The sequence below is a fragment of the Schistocerca americana genome, chromosome 1, assembly GCF_021461395.2.
Source record: "Schistocerca americana isolate TAMUIC-IGC-003095 chromosome 1, iqSchAmer2.1, whole genome shotgun sequence".
Taxonomy (NCBI): domain Eukaryota; kingdom Metazoa; phylum Arthropoda; class Insecta; order Orthoptera; family Acrididae; genus Schistocerca; species Schistocerca americana.
In genome coordinates this window covers 236,489,762-236,505,586 of record NC_060119.1, presented here as the reverse complement: position 1 = coordinate 236,505,586, position 15,825 = coordinate 236,489,762, and the positions used below count along the sequence as shown (strand labels likewise).

At 39.7% G+C, this 15,825-nt stretch overlaps 1 protein-coding gene across 1 annotated transcript in view; it reads left to right on the top strand.

Annotated features, from left to right (window-relative positions):
* Window positions 1-819: 819 nt before the first annotated feature.
* The window catches only part of LOC124621767 (zinc finger protein 236-like), a 60,994-nt gene continuing 45,988 nt past the window's right edge, over window positions 820-15,825 (top strand). Inside the window, exons 1-2 of the mRNA XM_047147196.1 lie at window positions 820-1,185; window positions 1,258-1,647. Coding sequence (XP_047003152.1) covers window positions 1,097-1,185; window positions 1,258-1,647 — 479 coding nt within the window. The 5' untranslated portion in view covers window positions 820-1,096. The remainder of the gene's footprint in view (window positions 1,186-1,257; window positions 1,648-15,825) is intronic.

The window sequence follows — 15,825 nt, the reverse complement described above, 5'->3', positions numbered from 1 at the left end:
AGAGATCTGATGTATTTCGTGCAAGGAAAAAATAATTCAAAACAGCTGCTAGAAGCAGGGTCCAATAGTCGGGATGCGATCTGTACGTTTTGATGTTAACTGTTATGTCGCATTTTCATTCCAGAACTGCCTTGTAGCTGCTGCTAAACCAACTTCCTGCTTGTGACACGCTTGACGTGAATAGCTCTACGGCAGTAACCTTTCGCCGATGCCTTGTTAAAAATAATCTTTAACACCTGAGCAAGTGACGCGAAACCAGTTTACACATTTAACAAAAAGAATTCTACAGCCAGTGCGGATTATTTCTCTCAAAACATCTCAGAATACTGTGTAGCCTTAGAATATCAGTATTGCCTTGGCATTCTCAGGGGCGGGCCTTCTATACGTCGTCGTTTGTCATGCGGCACACCGCATTGGACGCGTAGGATCGTGACAACTGCCCCAGTACCACACTGCAACAATGTGGATCGTGGATGGAAGACGAAGACGAGAGGGCTGAAAAACAGCGCAGACAATAAAGACAACGATAAAAGCAGAACCGGTAGCGAACGAAATTAGGAACTGAGAACTGAACGCAATAGCATAGCTCAAGCCTAAAGTGTTCCACAACTCGAATGGTGCGAAATTTTTACCCTGGGCGTTGGGATTTGTGGAATGAAACAAGACATTTTAGCAATATCTCATTATGTAGTAATTCAGAAACACGAAATTTGTATTCGAACAAAACATGTGCTACGAAAGAGAAAGTGCAGTTTTTTGTAGTTATTTGAAAAAATATATCTTTCTTATACCAAAGAAGTTCATCGATTGCTTCTGATGTTAGGAGTTCGCCAGTAGATAGCGCCAAGTTCAAGCTGTTAGCTGAGTTTGGCATGTAAAGAATGGCGTCTGGTTGTTTGTTTTATGTGATGTTTTAGTTTGTGTGGGCGGCTTGTTGATGTTGAGGCGTCAGTTCTTAGCAATAATAATAATAATGAAATGGCTTGACGATCACTGTGTTTCGAACTAATAGGAAAAGTTTTTAATACGCCCTCCCTTACGAGTGCCCTATATATTTTATGGTGATTGCCTGTTACGTATTTTACCAGTGATAGCTATGTCCCAGCAGTCTGAAGCTAAAAAACATGTTTGCGTTCTTTGTAATACAAAGCTCGATACAAAGGAAGAGCTGCAGGAACATTTTCGGTAAAGTTCGTCGATGTTACACGTTTGCTAACAAATTATAAACTTGTGCTATCATTTTTTTTTTCTTTCCAGGAAACACGCAAATAAAGAAATTGATAACAGAGGCCGTCCTTGTAAGCAGCTACAACCAGCTGCAAAGACAACAAAACAGCCAGTTCCAAATCGTGCTAGCGCGACAAAGCCATCTGGAAAATCAGATGAAATAATTTGTGATGTGTGTGGGCAAGAATTCGAAAATGTCACCATTGCCATTCAGCATAAGTTCCGGAAACATCCTGAAAGTGCAGCTAAGCACTTCTGCCCATATTGTGGCATGCAGTTTCCTCTTAAAATTAATCGTGACAAACATCTTTCCGACCATCCAGATAAGAAGCCTGAGAAGATGTTTCCGTGTGAAGATTGTGGCGTTGTTTTCTACAATGAAGAAGCTCAGTCCTACCACGTGAAGTCAACGCACAAGAGGTACGTTTACGTTCATGTTTGCTGTACGATAATATCAATATGAACCTGTTCGCAATTTTCGTGAGCGCGATGGTTAAACAGGGATGCCCCCAACAGGTGTCTTAAGAAGTGTTTGTTTAGGAAGAGTAAGTGTTAGTGCCACTGAATTGACATTACACTTAGTATTGCAAACAAGGTTTTGTTTTAGTTTAAAATTTGTGTATAGTTTGGTAGTTTCGCTATGCAGCAAATGGTTGTTTATATCTGTACATCTATGCCTTACAAGTGGCTGAGTCATACTTGACATACATTCCACTTATGACACAGGCCTCAGTATTTTTATACCCCTGTTAGACATGAAGTATGATGATTTTTAACTGTTCACTCGCTCAGTGTATTGTAACATTTTGTCATCTTTTCTGTGAAGTTACTGTAGCAACGTCGACCAATACAGTGGAGTTTGGTTATCTGCAGAAATTTCATTCCACAAGCACTAAGTAGGCTAAATATATGGGGTCAAATTAACATAGCCAAGCCAAATTTTGGCTTCGTCTCATAACGTGATAATGTGGCATGTGACATAGTATTTACACAAAGAGAAAGGGAACAGAAAACTTAATATTTCTTTTGCGCCTTCATGAGATTTTGTAATGTGGGCTACACTGACAGACTGATTTGTAGTGTAGACCAAGGTGTAGGCCAACATTGGAAATTAACAATCTGGTTATTAGTTGGTGGAGCCCATGAATGTGAACGTATGAAATCCTAAATGTCATTACACACTGATCTGTAATGTGGCGCACAGTGTAATAATAATAATAATAATAATAGCTTTATTCAACATCGAATGGTACAGTGCACATGTACAAAGAAACAGTAATGATTAAAGTTATTTGTACAATACACAAGACACATTCTTCTGAATACGTCATTAATTTACAACAAAATTACAAGAAGATGTTTACTGTTTTCTATTCACACAATTTCACAAAGCATTTGTTGTTCTTCATATCAGTATGGTACTCTTCTAATGTATAGAATGGGTGTTTTACTAAAAATTTCTTAAGCTGATGTTTCAGTTTAATTGTAGGAAGGGCCATGACTGCACTAGGCAGTGTATTAGCTAATTTTATTCCTGCGTACTGAGGCCCCTTTTCGTAATGTGCTGTTCTGTGGCTGCCAATGTAAAATCTTTCTTTATTTCTAGTATTGTACTGGTGGAAATCTGAATAAGTGTTTGGGTGCAGTCTTTTCACAAGCAATATGGCCTTTAGAATGTATGTGTTTATAACAGTTAACACCTCTGTTTTTGGAAACAAGTTGCGACAAGATTCCCTATATTTTGCTCCACAGGTTATTCTCACACCCCTTTTTTGAAGAATGAATAGCTTATCTAGATTAGCTTTGGTTGTTGCCCGCCAAATTTCAATAGCCTTCCATAGTTCAAGTGAGAGGAAAAAAGAGCGTGGTATGCAGTCTTTAGGACTATGGTGTCTCTACAGAACTTGCTAATAGTACTGATTGCAAATATATTTTTTGACAACTTAGTTGCTAGGGAGTCAATATGTGTGTCCCATTTCAGGTTGCTTTGGATTGTTACGTCAAGGAATTTTACACTAGATTCTTTCTTTACCAATTCGTTGCCCATGTATAATTTAATTTCATTATTCAAACTACTTTTGTTAAACTCCATCAAACATGTTTTACTGGTGCTTACATTTAAGTGGCTTTCATTAAAAACACTGAACAATTTCTTTTGTCACATTATTACACTCGGCCTCTAGTTCATTACATGATTCCTTTTTACATACAATGAACATGTCATCGGCATACAGAACAATTTTGGAATTTATAGTACAGTATTTAATATCATTTACATAGATTAAGAACAGAAGGGGGCCCAACACCGAGCCCTGGGACACGCCATATTTTATGCAAGTGATCTCCGATTTGTAAACACGACTTTCTGTTTTAAGTAGAACAAACTGTTTTCTATTGCTCATATAACACTTTATTAGGTTATAAGCAGCACCTCTAATGCCCATGTTCCATAGTCTCTAATGCCCATGGTATTTAGGTTGAAGGGTGATACTTTGGTTTTGAATTAGTGAAGTGGTATTAAATAGTTAAGGTAATGCCCCAAGGTTTCAGACAGCACAAAGCCTGTCATGTAGGGCCTCCTAAGTGAACCTTGTAGTCGTGTTGCTGTTTCTGGTGGATTCTTATATACATATGTAGACCTACAGCAAAATTCCAATCTTTAACAATCTCAATACTGTTTTGATTGGTATGACCTACAGAGATGAAGCAGAAAATGCAAGCTTATGCAGATGCTGAGAATTTACAAATGTTAACCCTTGCTCCAGAAATTGGGTTGATTGAACATTATGCTTTTGTATTTTCGGTTTCAACCGGAGTAGTCAAAAGGTTATAGGCCCTGAAAACTTATCCAGCAAGCCTGTGCGTGTCTCAGCAGTGCCTGGAAAGAGGAAGGGGAGGATGATGAATTTAGATGGAACTGAAATGCATTAAGTGGATATTTATATTTAAGACAATTGATTAACAAAACTTTTTGCAAAGTTAAATTTGGCGTTGATAAGAACATCTTCTTAGTTGTTAGGCCTTGTCATATTCCTCGTAAAACTAATCAATGCCTGACATTTTGAGCCCTCTGCTGGGATGCTCTTCAGGACTTCAAATGTCCCAGGATGACTGAGAACCATTGAAAGAGAGCATTTTGTTTACTTATTATTATTATTATTATTATTGGTGTTTTGCCCTTAAAGAGCGCATTTGGACTAAACTACATGGCCAGTTCCTTTTGCTGCCTTCCTTGCTGCCCAAACTTCCCTCATTCGCTCGCTGTGTTTCTGTTTCCGGTCCTCTGTCCATGCTTCTTGTCGGCTTCGTGTCTTCGGCTTCATCTTGATTGCCTTTTTGGTTGCCCATATTTCTTTCATCTTCTGGCTGTGATCTTGCTTTCGTTCTTCGGTCCATTTTATGCCTGTTCGTTTGTCGCATTGTATCTCATGTAGTTTACTTTTCTTAATGATGTTTCTGAACTTTATTCTGTCGTTTATTGTGTCTGCTGTTATGTTGAGCTGGTTCAGGTCGTTTTCTACCTCTGCCACCCATTTGTTGTTTCTAGTGGTTACCCAGTCAAAGATCTGTTTGGTCAGCCTGTGTGATGGCATTCTGTATAGGTGTCCATAGAATTGTAGTCTGCGTTTTCTAATCTTTTCTGTGATTGTCTCCGTATGTTTGTACAGTTCCTCTGTAGGTTTCTTGATCCATATTCCATTGTTGTTAGTTGCGCCAAATATTTTCCTAAGTATTTTCCGTTCTACTTTTTCTAATTGTCTGATACGTGTATGCCCTCGGATTAGTGTGGTCTCTGCTGCATATAGTGCCTCGGGGAGCACCACCGTGTCGTAATGGCGTAATTTGGCTTTTTGTGAGATAGACTTCTTGTTGTAATGATTCCACACTACTTTGTATGCCTTGTCCAGTTTAGTCTTTCTTTCTTCATTTGAGTCTCTGTTATGTCCACTCATTTGTAGTGTTTCACCGAGGTATTTGAAGTTTGCTGTTTTGTAAATCGTGCCATACTTTGTGTTCAGAGATGAGAGTTTCTTTGTGCTCATAAACTGTGTCTTTTCGTAAGAGATCTGTAGTCCAGTTTTGGAAGCGATTTCGTGCAGTTTTTCAATAGCGTCTTTTGTTTCCTTTATACCTTTCGTGACAATTGCCAAATCGTCTGCAAAAGCCAGGCATTTAATCTGTAGGTTTCCTAAGGTTATCCCCTGCTGTGATGTTTCCCATTCTTTTATGACCTTATCTAACACCAGATTGAAAAGGAGAGGTGAGAGGCCATCGCCTTGTCGGACACCTGTGCGAATTTCGAAGGGCTCTGATAGTTCCCCACAGAACTTTACTTTGGAGGTCGTGTTGGTTAAAGTTTGCTCTATGATAGCCCGTGTTTTGTTGTCTACTTTGTATTCTGCTAGAATTTTGAAGAGAGTTTTCCGGTCGATAGAGTCGTACGCCTTTTTGAAGTCAACAAAGGTAATGATCAGGTTCTGTTTGTGTTGTAAAATCATTTTCAGGTTCCAAATTTGTTCCGCACAAGACCGCCCTTTACGGAAGCCTGCTTGGTATTCCCCAATCAGGTGGTCGGTTTGGTATTCTAGTCTGTTCAGTAAAGCTTTAGAGAGGATCTTGTATGTGACCGGTAGTAGGGATATTCCTCTGTAGTTGTTCGGGTTAGTCTTGTCACCTTTTTTGTGTAGTGGGTGTATCAGGGCAGTTTTCCAGTCATCAGGAATTTTCATGGTCTTCCAGATGTCTTCCAAGATCCTGTGGATGTCTTTGGTGAGTTCTGGGTCTTGTAACTTCCAGATTTCCGCGATGATGCCATCTTCTCCTGGTGCTCTACGATTCTTGAGTGACTTTATTATTTCTTTAACTTCTTCTAGAGTTGGAGGTTCACTATCTGGATTGTATGTGCTCGTTTCTGTCATCATTTCTTCCATGGGGGGGGTCCGTGTTGAGCAGTTTTTCAAAGTACTTTGCCAGAATGTCACAATTGTTTTTAGTATTGGTTTCTAGGGTTCCATCCGGTCTTCTGAAGCACAAGTTGGGTGGTTGATATCCAGTCATATTTTCTCTGAACGTTCTGTAGAAGTTTCTTGTATTGTTCTTCATGAAGTCCGATTCGATCTCTGTCAGTCGCCGTTTGTCATACTGTCGTTTTTCACTGCGAATGATTTTGCTTGATTGCTTCTGTGTTTTCAAGAAGTTCATCCAATTCTCTTGGGATTTATGGCAACTAAATTTTTTCCATGCACTGATTCGTTGGTCAATAGCTTGGTCACATGTGTGGTTCCACCAACGGTGTTTCCGTGTTCGTGGTGCTTGTGCTAGTTTCATGGCCTCTCGGATTCTTTGTGAAAGTTGTGTCCAGTCTGTCGTTTTCTCCATTTTAATTTTGTGTAATATTTGTGTCTGGTTTAAAGTAACGTATTCTGGATCTGGTCTAACAATTTTGTTCTTCTGGAGCTTTTTCTTGGGCAAAAGACGAATCCTGATCTGTAGTAGGTGGTGGTCTGAGTCGAAGTAGCCTTTACGGGTGTCTATGTTCAAAATTTCTTTTTGTGAGTCTTTCTGCACTATTACGTGGTCGATTTGTAGTTCTTGCTTTCCGCTGGGGAATTTCCATGTGGTAAGTTTTCGTGTTGGTTTCTTGAATTTTGTTGACATAATTTCGAGGTCGTGGCTTTTGCAAAAGTCTATCAGATGTTTTCCGTTTTTGTTGGTGTCCTTGTGTGGAGTATGTTTTCCTGTGATATGTCTGTATATCTTTTCTTTTCCGAGTTGTTTACTTATAAATGAGTTTGTTTACTTATAAATGATTATTTTATCACACTTTCTCAGAGTAGTGAAGTTGTTAGGTAAAAGTCTTCAGACTGCTATTAGTGGGCCATTACCACTGTATAAATACTGAGAGCAGACACTGAAGGAGTGAGGAAATCCAAAATGTTGTTGAATTGCCTCTGTTGTTTCCTTGTAATTGTTTATGTTCCTTGCTTGGTGTTGCTAAGTGTCTGTTTCACTTCTGTGATACTTGATAGTCTCAAAGAAAGAAAGTTGTAGCTGTTATATCTACTAAAATTGTACTTATTCTTCTATATTTCGAGTGCTTTATGCAGTTCCCTTTCATAAATACTACTTTCTCTGGCTAGTACAAGTATATTCATAAAATCCATAACCTGGCCACATTCTACTTGGTGCTCTGCTACTGCTGGTTTTACATTTTGTCCTAGACATGTGTGGTATTCATGCTCTTTAATGCATCTGTTATTAGCCTTCCAGTTTCACTGATATAGGGCCTATATATGGACCTACTGCACCACTATCCATGCCACTTTATATGCTTCCACACTGAGTGTGGTTGTGGTAAAGTATCTCTTGCCAAAACTGGAAGACTATTGCATGAGTTTGTTAAAGAACACAAACACCACCCATGTCTAAGACAAAACGTAAAATCAATAGTAGCAGAACACCAAGGAGAATGTGCCCACATTATCAGTTTTAAGAATATACACATGGTAATCAGAAGAAGTAACATTTATAGAAGGAAAATCTGTGAATCAGTCAAAATATTGAAGACCAAGTACAGTTTCAATAGAGATGATGTCTGCCTGCAGGCTTCTGTCTCTGTGGCTGCCAGCTGTTATGGAAGTAAACACCCAGCCATGACAAGATTCCCAGGAAAAAACCAAATGGAACAGTAATAATAACAATAATACCCTCTCTTTCACTATCTGCTCTCTGTATTTACATGATGATGATGGCCCGCCAAGATAACTCATAAATCTGAGAATTGCTTTTTACTTAAAATAGTACATTAAAAGCACAAGGCTACAAGGAACAACCGACTGCATTTATTTTTTTAAATAGCAACCAAATGATATTACCAACAATGCATACCAGTACCAGCTGTGGTCACACTTTAAAAGTTGCAAAAATTGCTTTTGTTTACTACAATCTGTTTCTCTAAATCTCAACACACTCCCTTTAACAAAACAATAGTTGCTATCTCACAAAACATATGCCTGGTGTGTGTGTGTGTGTGTGTGTGTGTGTGTGTGTGTGTGTGTGTGTGTTTTTTTTTTTTGTTGACAAAGGCCATTGGACGAAAGCTGCAAGTGTGAAAATCTTTTGTTGTGCCTATCTGCGACTCAGTATATGGTGAGTAGCAACTTGCCTTCTCATAATATTGTTACTGATTTCTAATTTCTTTTAATCTGTTATTTCTTCTTGTAGGCCACAGCATTCGATGTAACCCATATTTATTCTTTATTTTTCTTCATTTTACCTTCTTCTGATTGAAGTCTTGCTTTTAGGTTTTCCAACATTTGCTCTTTCATGCTAGTAGAATCTCAAGCACTTCCAAAACGTTTATATTCATCACGCAGCTTCATTGTTGTTCTTGTGATAAATGCCGTTTCATCAGTGTTCTGGCACAGGTGGTTCAATCTGAAAGCTAGGGTTCGTGCTTTAGCAATATTGGGTATCATATATGTAATTCTGTCATATTCGAAGTTGTAGAACTCTCCAAGTAATAGCATCTTTTGTTGGCCTGTATTCTTTGATTATATCTGTGTAAGTGTTTAGACATTTCATAGATAAGGATGTATTTTTTAACTTTTATGTGTACGGTTCTCAAAACATCTCTCTTTGTTCCCACTCGTTTTTTTGCCCCCTGGGTTTCTTAATATTGTTGGGAATAAAATAACCGAGGCCCTTTGCCATGAACATCAGATTTATTTCCAAATCCCATAACGGAAAGCTTTCACCATATTTTAATTTCAACATGTTGTTTAATGCTACATCTGCCGATGAAGTCATCTTTCGACATATGATACACAGAAAGAAGCACTGTCTTTTTACACTTTTTTTTACTTCCCCAGATTTCCCACACTACTGGCCCACAACGTGCCAAGTTAACTTGGAAATCTGGGAATCGTCTTTTATTTAAAATAATACATTTTAAAGCAACCAGCTCATATAGCCAACAACGCATACCAGTACCAACTGTGACCACACATTTACAGGGACATGTTGCTTTTGTTTACTACAATCTTTTTTCTGTAACTCTCAACAGGCCCACTAGAAGCAGCCTGAAGATTTTTCTTAGTAACTCCTCTTGTCCAAAAAAGCATGAGGAAAAAACCTGTTATAAATGAATGAAACTCTGTCTTTTGGCAGTGTTTAGCCATTCAGGGACACCTGGGGAATACTGAAGAACTTGCTTGCTGACCTTGCTGTAAATATTCAGAAATGTAAAATTATGCACTTCACAAAAAGGAAACCTTGTAGTATCCCATAATTATAATATCAGTGAGTCACAGTTGGAATTGGCCAACTCATCCAAATACCTGGATGTAACACTTTGTAGGGATACGAGATGGAATGATCACATGGCCTCAGTTGTGGGTAAAGCAGGTAGTAGCCTGTGGTTTATTGGTACAATACTGGGAAAGTGCAATCAGTCTACAAAGGAGATTGGTTACAAATCACTCATGTGACTGGTTGTAGAATATTGCTATAGTGTGTGGACCCATACGAAATAGGACTGACGGGATATTGAATGTATACAGAGAAGGGCAACATGAATGGTCACAGAATTGTTTGATCCATGGGAGAGTTACTGTAGGAATGAATTGGCAGGCTGTTGAAGATAGATGTAAACTGTCTGAAGAAAGTCTGTTAACAAAGTTTCAACAACATGCTTTAAATGATGACTAGGAATATAGTGCAATTCCCTTTGTATTGCTCGTATAAGGATTGTGAGGATAAGTTCAGAATAACCACTGCATGCTCAGAAGCATTCAGACAATCATCCTTCTTGCACTCCATACGCGAATGGAATGGGAAGAAAGTAGATGTAGAAGATACCATTGAGTACAGAAGTTCTTTGATTTGCTTATGCAAAATGCACTTTTTAAAATGATTGTTTGCAGATGTTTGTCAATGATACTTTGTAGATTTTTTTATAAACATTATGCAGAAGGTCTCCAAAACAATTAACTCTTCCCGTACAAGGAAATCTGGTTTTTCTAATAAAAAATACAAATAAAGAAAGAAAATCAGAGGTGATAATATTTGGCAGTATGAGGTCAAAATCTGTGAAACTTTGGGATTAACTGAAGCATTCACTTCTGCTTCGCAAACTCGCAGCCAAACTGTCACCATCCGACTTTACCTAGAGCTCTGGCTATGCTATGGCTCAGTTTGTCACCACAACCTACGTTCTAAAAAATAATATAGATATAAAACACTGTTATTACTGTTCTGTTCTCTTTCTCTTAGTGCTCATATGGCATCACACTCCCAATTTTCATTACATCACAGTACAAAGCCAACATGCAGTATTGGTAGGTTTAGTCAGCCTGCCATGGAAATGCCGTATTGTAAATTTCTGGCATTTTAGAGGAGAAATGCCAAAGATATGACAAACTGGAGTTCATCCTTTGTACAATTGCCATTTGATTATCAGTACATGAAGTCTCTGAAGAGGACAACAAAGAAGCAGGTTCTTTTGTAAAACTCATTCCATCATGTTTGAAATAACTTTTGGCCTGGGAAAAATCCACATTTTGTGAGAATTTTTAAACTTTGCTACCCTTACTTCACCAAGAGCTGTTAAGCCTTCTTTAGTGACATGATAATGTTGCAAAATGACTGCATTATCTTTTGCAGGGGATAAAATGTAGGGTAAAAGCAATTATGGTGTACCACAGCTTTTGTATTGAGTATTGCTTTTGGTGTTTGTTGATGTGATGAATGAGGGAAGTGAACACACAAAATTGTAAGTTGGTTGCCGGTAGCCAATCAGAATGCTCGTTCATATTTTCCTATGATTGGGAAATAAAGTTATCTTATACTTTGTGGTATTAGATTAGAATTTAACCACTTCTTTGGAATTTTAAGTGGAATTTGAAATGAGACATACAAGTTGATTATTTTAGTGATGAACATATGTCATGGGATACACTACACGTCAATCTATGATGGCAATCAGACTTTCATGTTGAAATTTGTTGGCTTCGCCAAAGCACAACCAAATTGTGACACTCCAACATAACATAGGCCTCAGGCTTTGCTACCGACCACCCTGTCAGTGTGCCTTGTTTTCTCCCATTCACATTTGTTGGGTTCACCAGCTGGCAACCAAATGGTCATATTTCCACATGACCTCAGGCTACACTACAAGTCAGTCTGTCAGCACATCTGGTATTGTTCCCCATCTCCATATCAAAAACAAATCAATTCACATAGTCTGCTGAGAGAAATCATTAGATTCAGTGATTCTCATTTGCTACTGTGTACTATCATCTGACTGTCCATGATGAGTGGAAACAAATTGCTAATGTAAGTGTGTAGGCTTCCACGGCCAGAGTCAGTCGGCATAAGAGTTTTCTGGGTATGGTTTTTTTCTCCAGCAGCCGTAGTTTTATGCTTTATGACACGATACCATACCCAGAAAACATTTATGTGAAATTGCTAATAGTAGCACATAGCTCGGTATTTTGGTACACTGTAAGTGCATATTAGCCAAATCTAGTGACAAGCAAGACTAAGTTATGGGAGCAGACCACTGAAACTGCTTGAGCAGTCTTTGTTTCATGAAGATGGAATTTATTCAGTGACTTGGGTGCTTTTATTCAGTTACTGAGACAGCCCCAGGGGCAGAGTCAACGTGGAGGTCTGTCTGTCTTACAAAAAATAAGTTCTGATTAGACACTCATGTGCTACAATATTTTTGATAACAGCTTGACTATTGTCATAACCCAACATAGCTCATGCTCAGGTCAGAGGTGAAGCGGGATTTTCAATCATTTGTTTCTTGGTACGCAAGTGGCTGCGTACAGTAGAGAAACAGCACTGGGATGTAGCTGAGTTTTTTCAGGTCTCTGTGGCTGGAAACAATACAGAGTGACTCAGATGTTAGGCTAAAGATGTAGATATGGAGATGATAGGAGAAATGAAACTCTGGGTTTGTCTTATTGGTCTGCTTTTTACTGCTTCTTCACATGTTAGCAAGGGACACGCAGAAGAGCACAGACACTGGTCTTATTAGAACTTAGATGAGGCTTATTAGTTTCTGCTGTTAATTACCAGAACAAATGGCTATCCTCACCTATAACTTAGTTAAGAACTGGGTATACACAGTGATGTATGGTACTACAAACCATGAAATGTCGAGGTGCCGGATTCTTTTGTCCTAATTTAACCCTTTAGTTTCAAGTATTCATCACAATGTAGTTGACTTGCAGAGATGTACGATGGATGCCAATAACCCTAGTCCAGAGGTAGTTATGGATACGCTTTGCAGGTCCTCCTTAGTGCACAAAGTTAACTGAGTCTGACTGCACACTTACGTAGCATCTGCTGTTGGCTAATTTTTCTGAGGCTGTAACTCTGCTGATCACTGGAGTCTTGAACTCTCAAACTCTGCCTTGTTCGATCATTATATATTGTATTTGGGGCTGTTTACTTATAAATGATATGTGATTGCATTGCCTTTTACGTCCAGTTTGCAGTCTGCAGTTGTGAGATCAGCCATTTCTCAATGTGTATGACCTCATAATGGACTTTTTGTTCAAATGTGTGTGAAACCTTATGGGACTTAACTGTTAAGGTCATCAGTCCCTAAGTTTACACACAACTTAACCTAAATTATCCTAAGGACAAACACACACAGCCATGCTCGAGGGAGGACTCGAACCTCCGCCGGGATCAGCCGCACAGTCCCATAATGGACTGATGAAAACAGCTTGCACTGTGCACATCTATCTAAGCTACAAGATTTACAGCTAACATTAGCCCAGAGTCGATCGGGGTCCTTTGGTTTGGAGCCGAGTTGAGGGTCTCAACCAGAGGCTTCGTCTTGGCTGCAGATTTCTAGACTTGCGCTATTGGGTGGGGAATTGAAGGGCGCCCCTAGATCGGTCAGGGGTGCACTACACAAAGGAAGCTACTCGGGTAGCAGAGTACTTGTGGCGTGCACATGGGGGATTTTAGGTTAGGCAGTAGTGGCGAGGTGTCCTTATGAACACTCACCAGTCGACGTGGAGGCAGGGAAATCAGGACGCGCTCAGTATAAAGACACTTCAGCTATCAAGATATTAGCAGTAAATTTTCACAGTGTTTGGAATAAAGTTCCTGAATTTACTGCCCTCCAGGAAGCGTGTGGCGTGCAAATTATTCTCGAGACTGAGAACTGGCTGAACCCTGAGATAGGAAGTTCTGAAATATTTAGTGAGGGTTGGAACGTGTATCAGAAAGACAGATTAGACACAGTAGGAGGTGGTGTCTTCATAGCAGTTGACAAAAATATTGTGTCTACTGAGGTCGAAGTAGTGTGTGATTGTGAAGTTGTCTGGACACATTTAACAGGGCTAGGGGAAATAAAGTTAATTGTGAGGTGTTATTACCGGTCACCAGGTTCCACCATGACAGTTCTAGAGTCATTCTAAGGGAGTCTACATTCTGTATTGCAGAAGTACCCGGATCATGCTATATTAGTCGGAGGCGACTTCAACGTACCTAGTATAGATGAGGTGTCTATGGATTCATTACAGGTGGTGCAGACAAGCCGTCGTGTGAATTACTTTTGAACACATTATCCGAAAACTGTCTTGAGCAGCTAAATCGACAGCCAACGCGTAATGGAAATATTTTAGATCTGGTAGCCACTAACAGACCAGACCTCATCGACGGTGTCAGTGTTGAGACAGGGATTAATGATCACGATGTTGTCATTACGACTATGGTTATGAAAGTTAAAAAGTCATTCAAGAAGGCTAGGAGAGTATTCTTACTAAAAAGAGCAGATAAGCAGTTGTTAGCATCGCATTTAGCAAATGAATCAACTTCATTTACTTCTGGTACGATGGACGTGGAAGAATTATGGGCAAATTTTAAACGCATTGTAAATCACGCATTGGACAAGTATGTGCTGAAAAAGTGGGTTACGGACAGAAAAGACCCACCGTGGTTTAACAGCGCAATTCGGAGAATGCTCAGGAAGCAAAGGCAGTTGCACTCGTGACACAAGAAAGATCGGGAGAATGAGGCCAGGCAAAAGTTAGTAGAGATTCGTGCTGCTGTAAAAAGAGCGATGCACGAAGCATTCAACCACTACCAACGTCATACCTTAGCAAAAGATCTTGCTGAAAACCCAAGGAAATTCTGGTCTTACGTAAAATCGGTAAGCGGGTCAAAGGATTCCATCCAGTCACTCACTGATCAGTCTGGCCTGGCAGTGGAAGACAGCAAAACGAAAGCTGAAATTTTAAATTTAGCATTTGAGAAATCTTTCACGCAGGAGGATCGTACAAACATACCGCCATTCGAGCCTCGTACAGATTCCCATATGGAGGACATAGTGATAGACATCCCTGGGGTTGTGAAGCAGCTGAATGGGTTGAAAATAAATAAATCGCCAGGTCCTGTCGGGATTCCAATTCGGTTTTACAGAGAGTACTCTACTGCATTGGCTCCTTACTTAGCTTGCATTTATCGCAAATCTCTTGCCCAATGTAAAGTCCCGAGTGACTGGAAAAAAGCGCAGGTGACGCCTGTATATAAGAAGGGTAGAAGGACGGATCCTCAAAATTACAGACCAATATCCATAACATCGGTTTGTTGCAGGATTCTCAAACATATTCTCAGTTCGAATATAATGAATTTCCTTGAGACAGAGAAGTTGCTGTCCATGCATCAGCACGGCTTTAGAAAGCATCGCTCCTGCGAAATGCAACTTACCCCTTTTTCACATGATACCTTGCGAACCATGGATGAAGGGTATCAGACGGATGCCATATTCCTTGACTTCCGGAAAGCGTTTGACTCGGTGCCCCATTGCAGACTCCTAACTAAGGTATGAGCATATGGGATTGGTTCCCAAATATGTGAGTGGCTCGAAGACTTCTTAAGTAATAGAACCAAGTACGTTGTTCTCAGTGATGAGTGTTCATCGGAAGTGAGGGTATCATCTGGAGTGCCCCAGGGAAGTGTGGTGGGTCCGCTGTTGTTTTCTATCTACATAAATGATCTTTTGGATAGCGTGGATAGCAATGTGCGGCTGTTTGCTGATGAAGCTGTGACGTACGGGAAGGTGTCGTCGTTGATTGACTGTAGGAGGATACAAGATGACTTGGACAGGATTTGTGATTGGTGTAAAGAATGGCAACTAACTCTAAATATAGATAAATGTAAATTAATGCAGATGAATAGGAAAAAGAATCCTGTAATGTTTGAATACTCCATTAGAAGCGTAGCGCTTGACACAGTCACATCGATTAAATATTTGGGCGTAACATTGCAGAGCGATATGAAGTGGGACAAGCATGTAATGGCAGTTGTGGGGAAGGCAGATAGTCGTCTTCGGTTCATTGGTAGAATTTTGGGAAAATGTGGTTCATCTGTAAAGGAGACCGCTTATAAAACACTAATATGACCTATTCTTGAGTACTGCTCGAGTGTTTGGGACCCCTATCAGGTCCGATTGAGGGAGGACATAGAAGCAATTCAGAGGCGGGCTGCTAGATTTGTTACTGGTAGATTTGATCATCACGTGAGTGTTACAGAAATGCTTCAGGAACTCGAGTGGGAGTCTCTAGAGGAAAG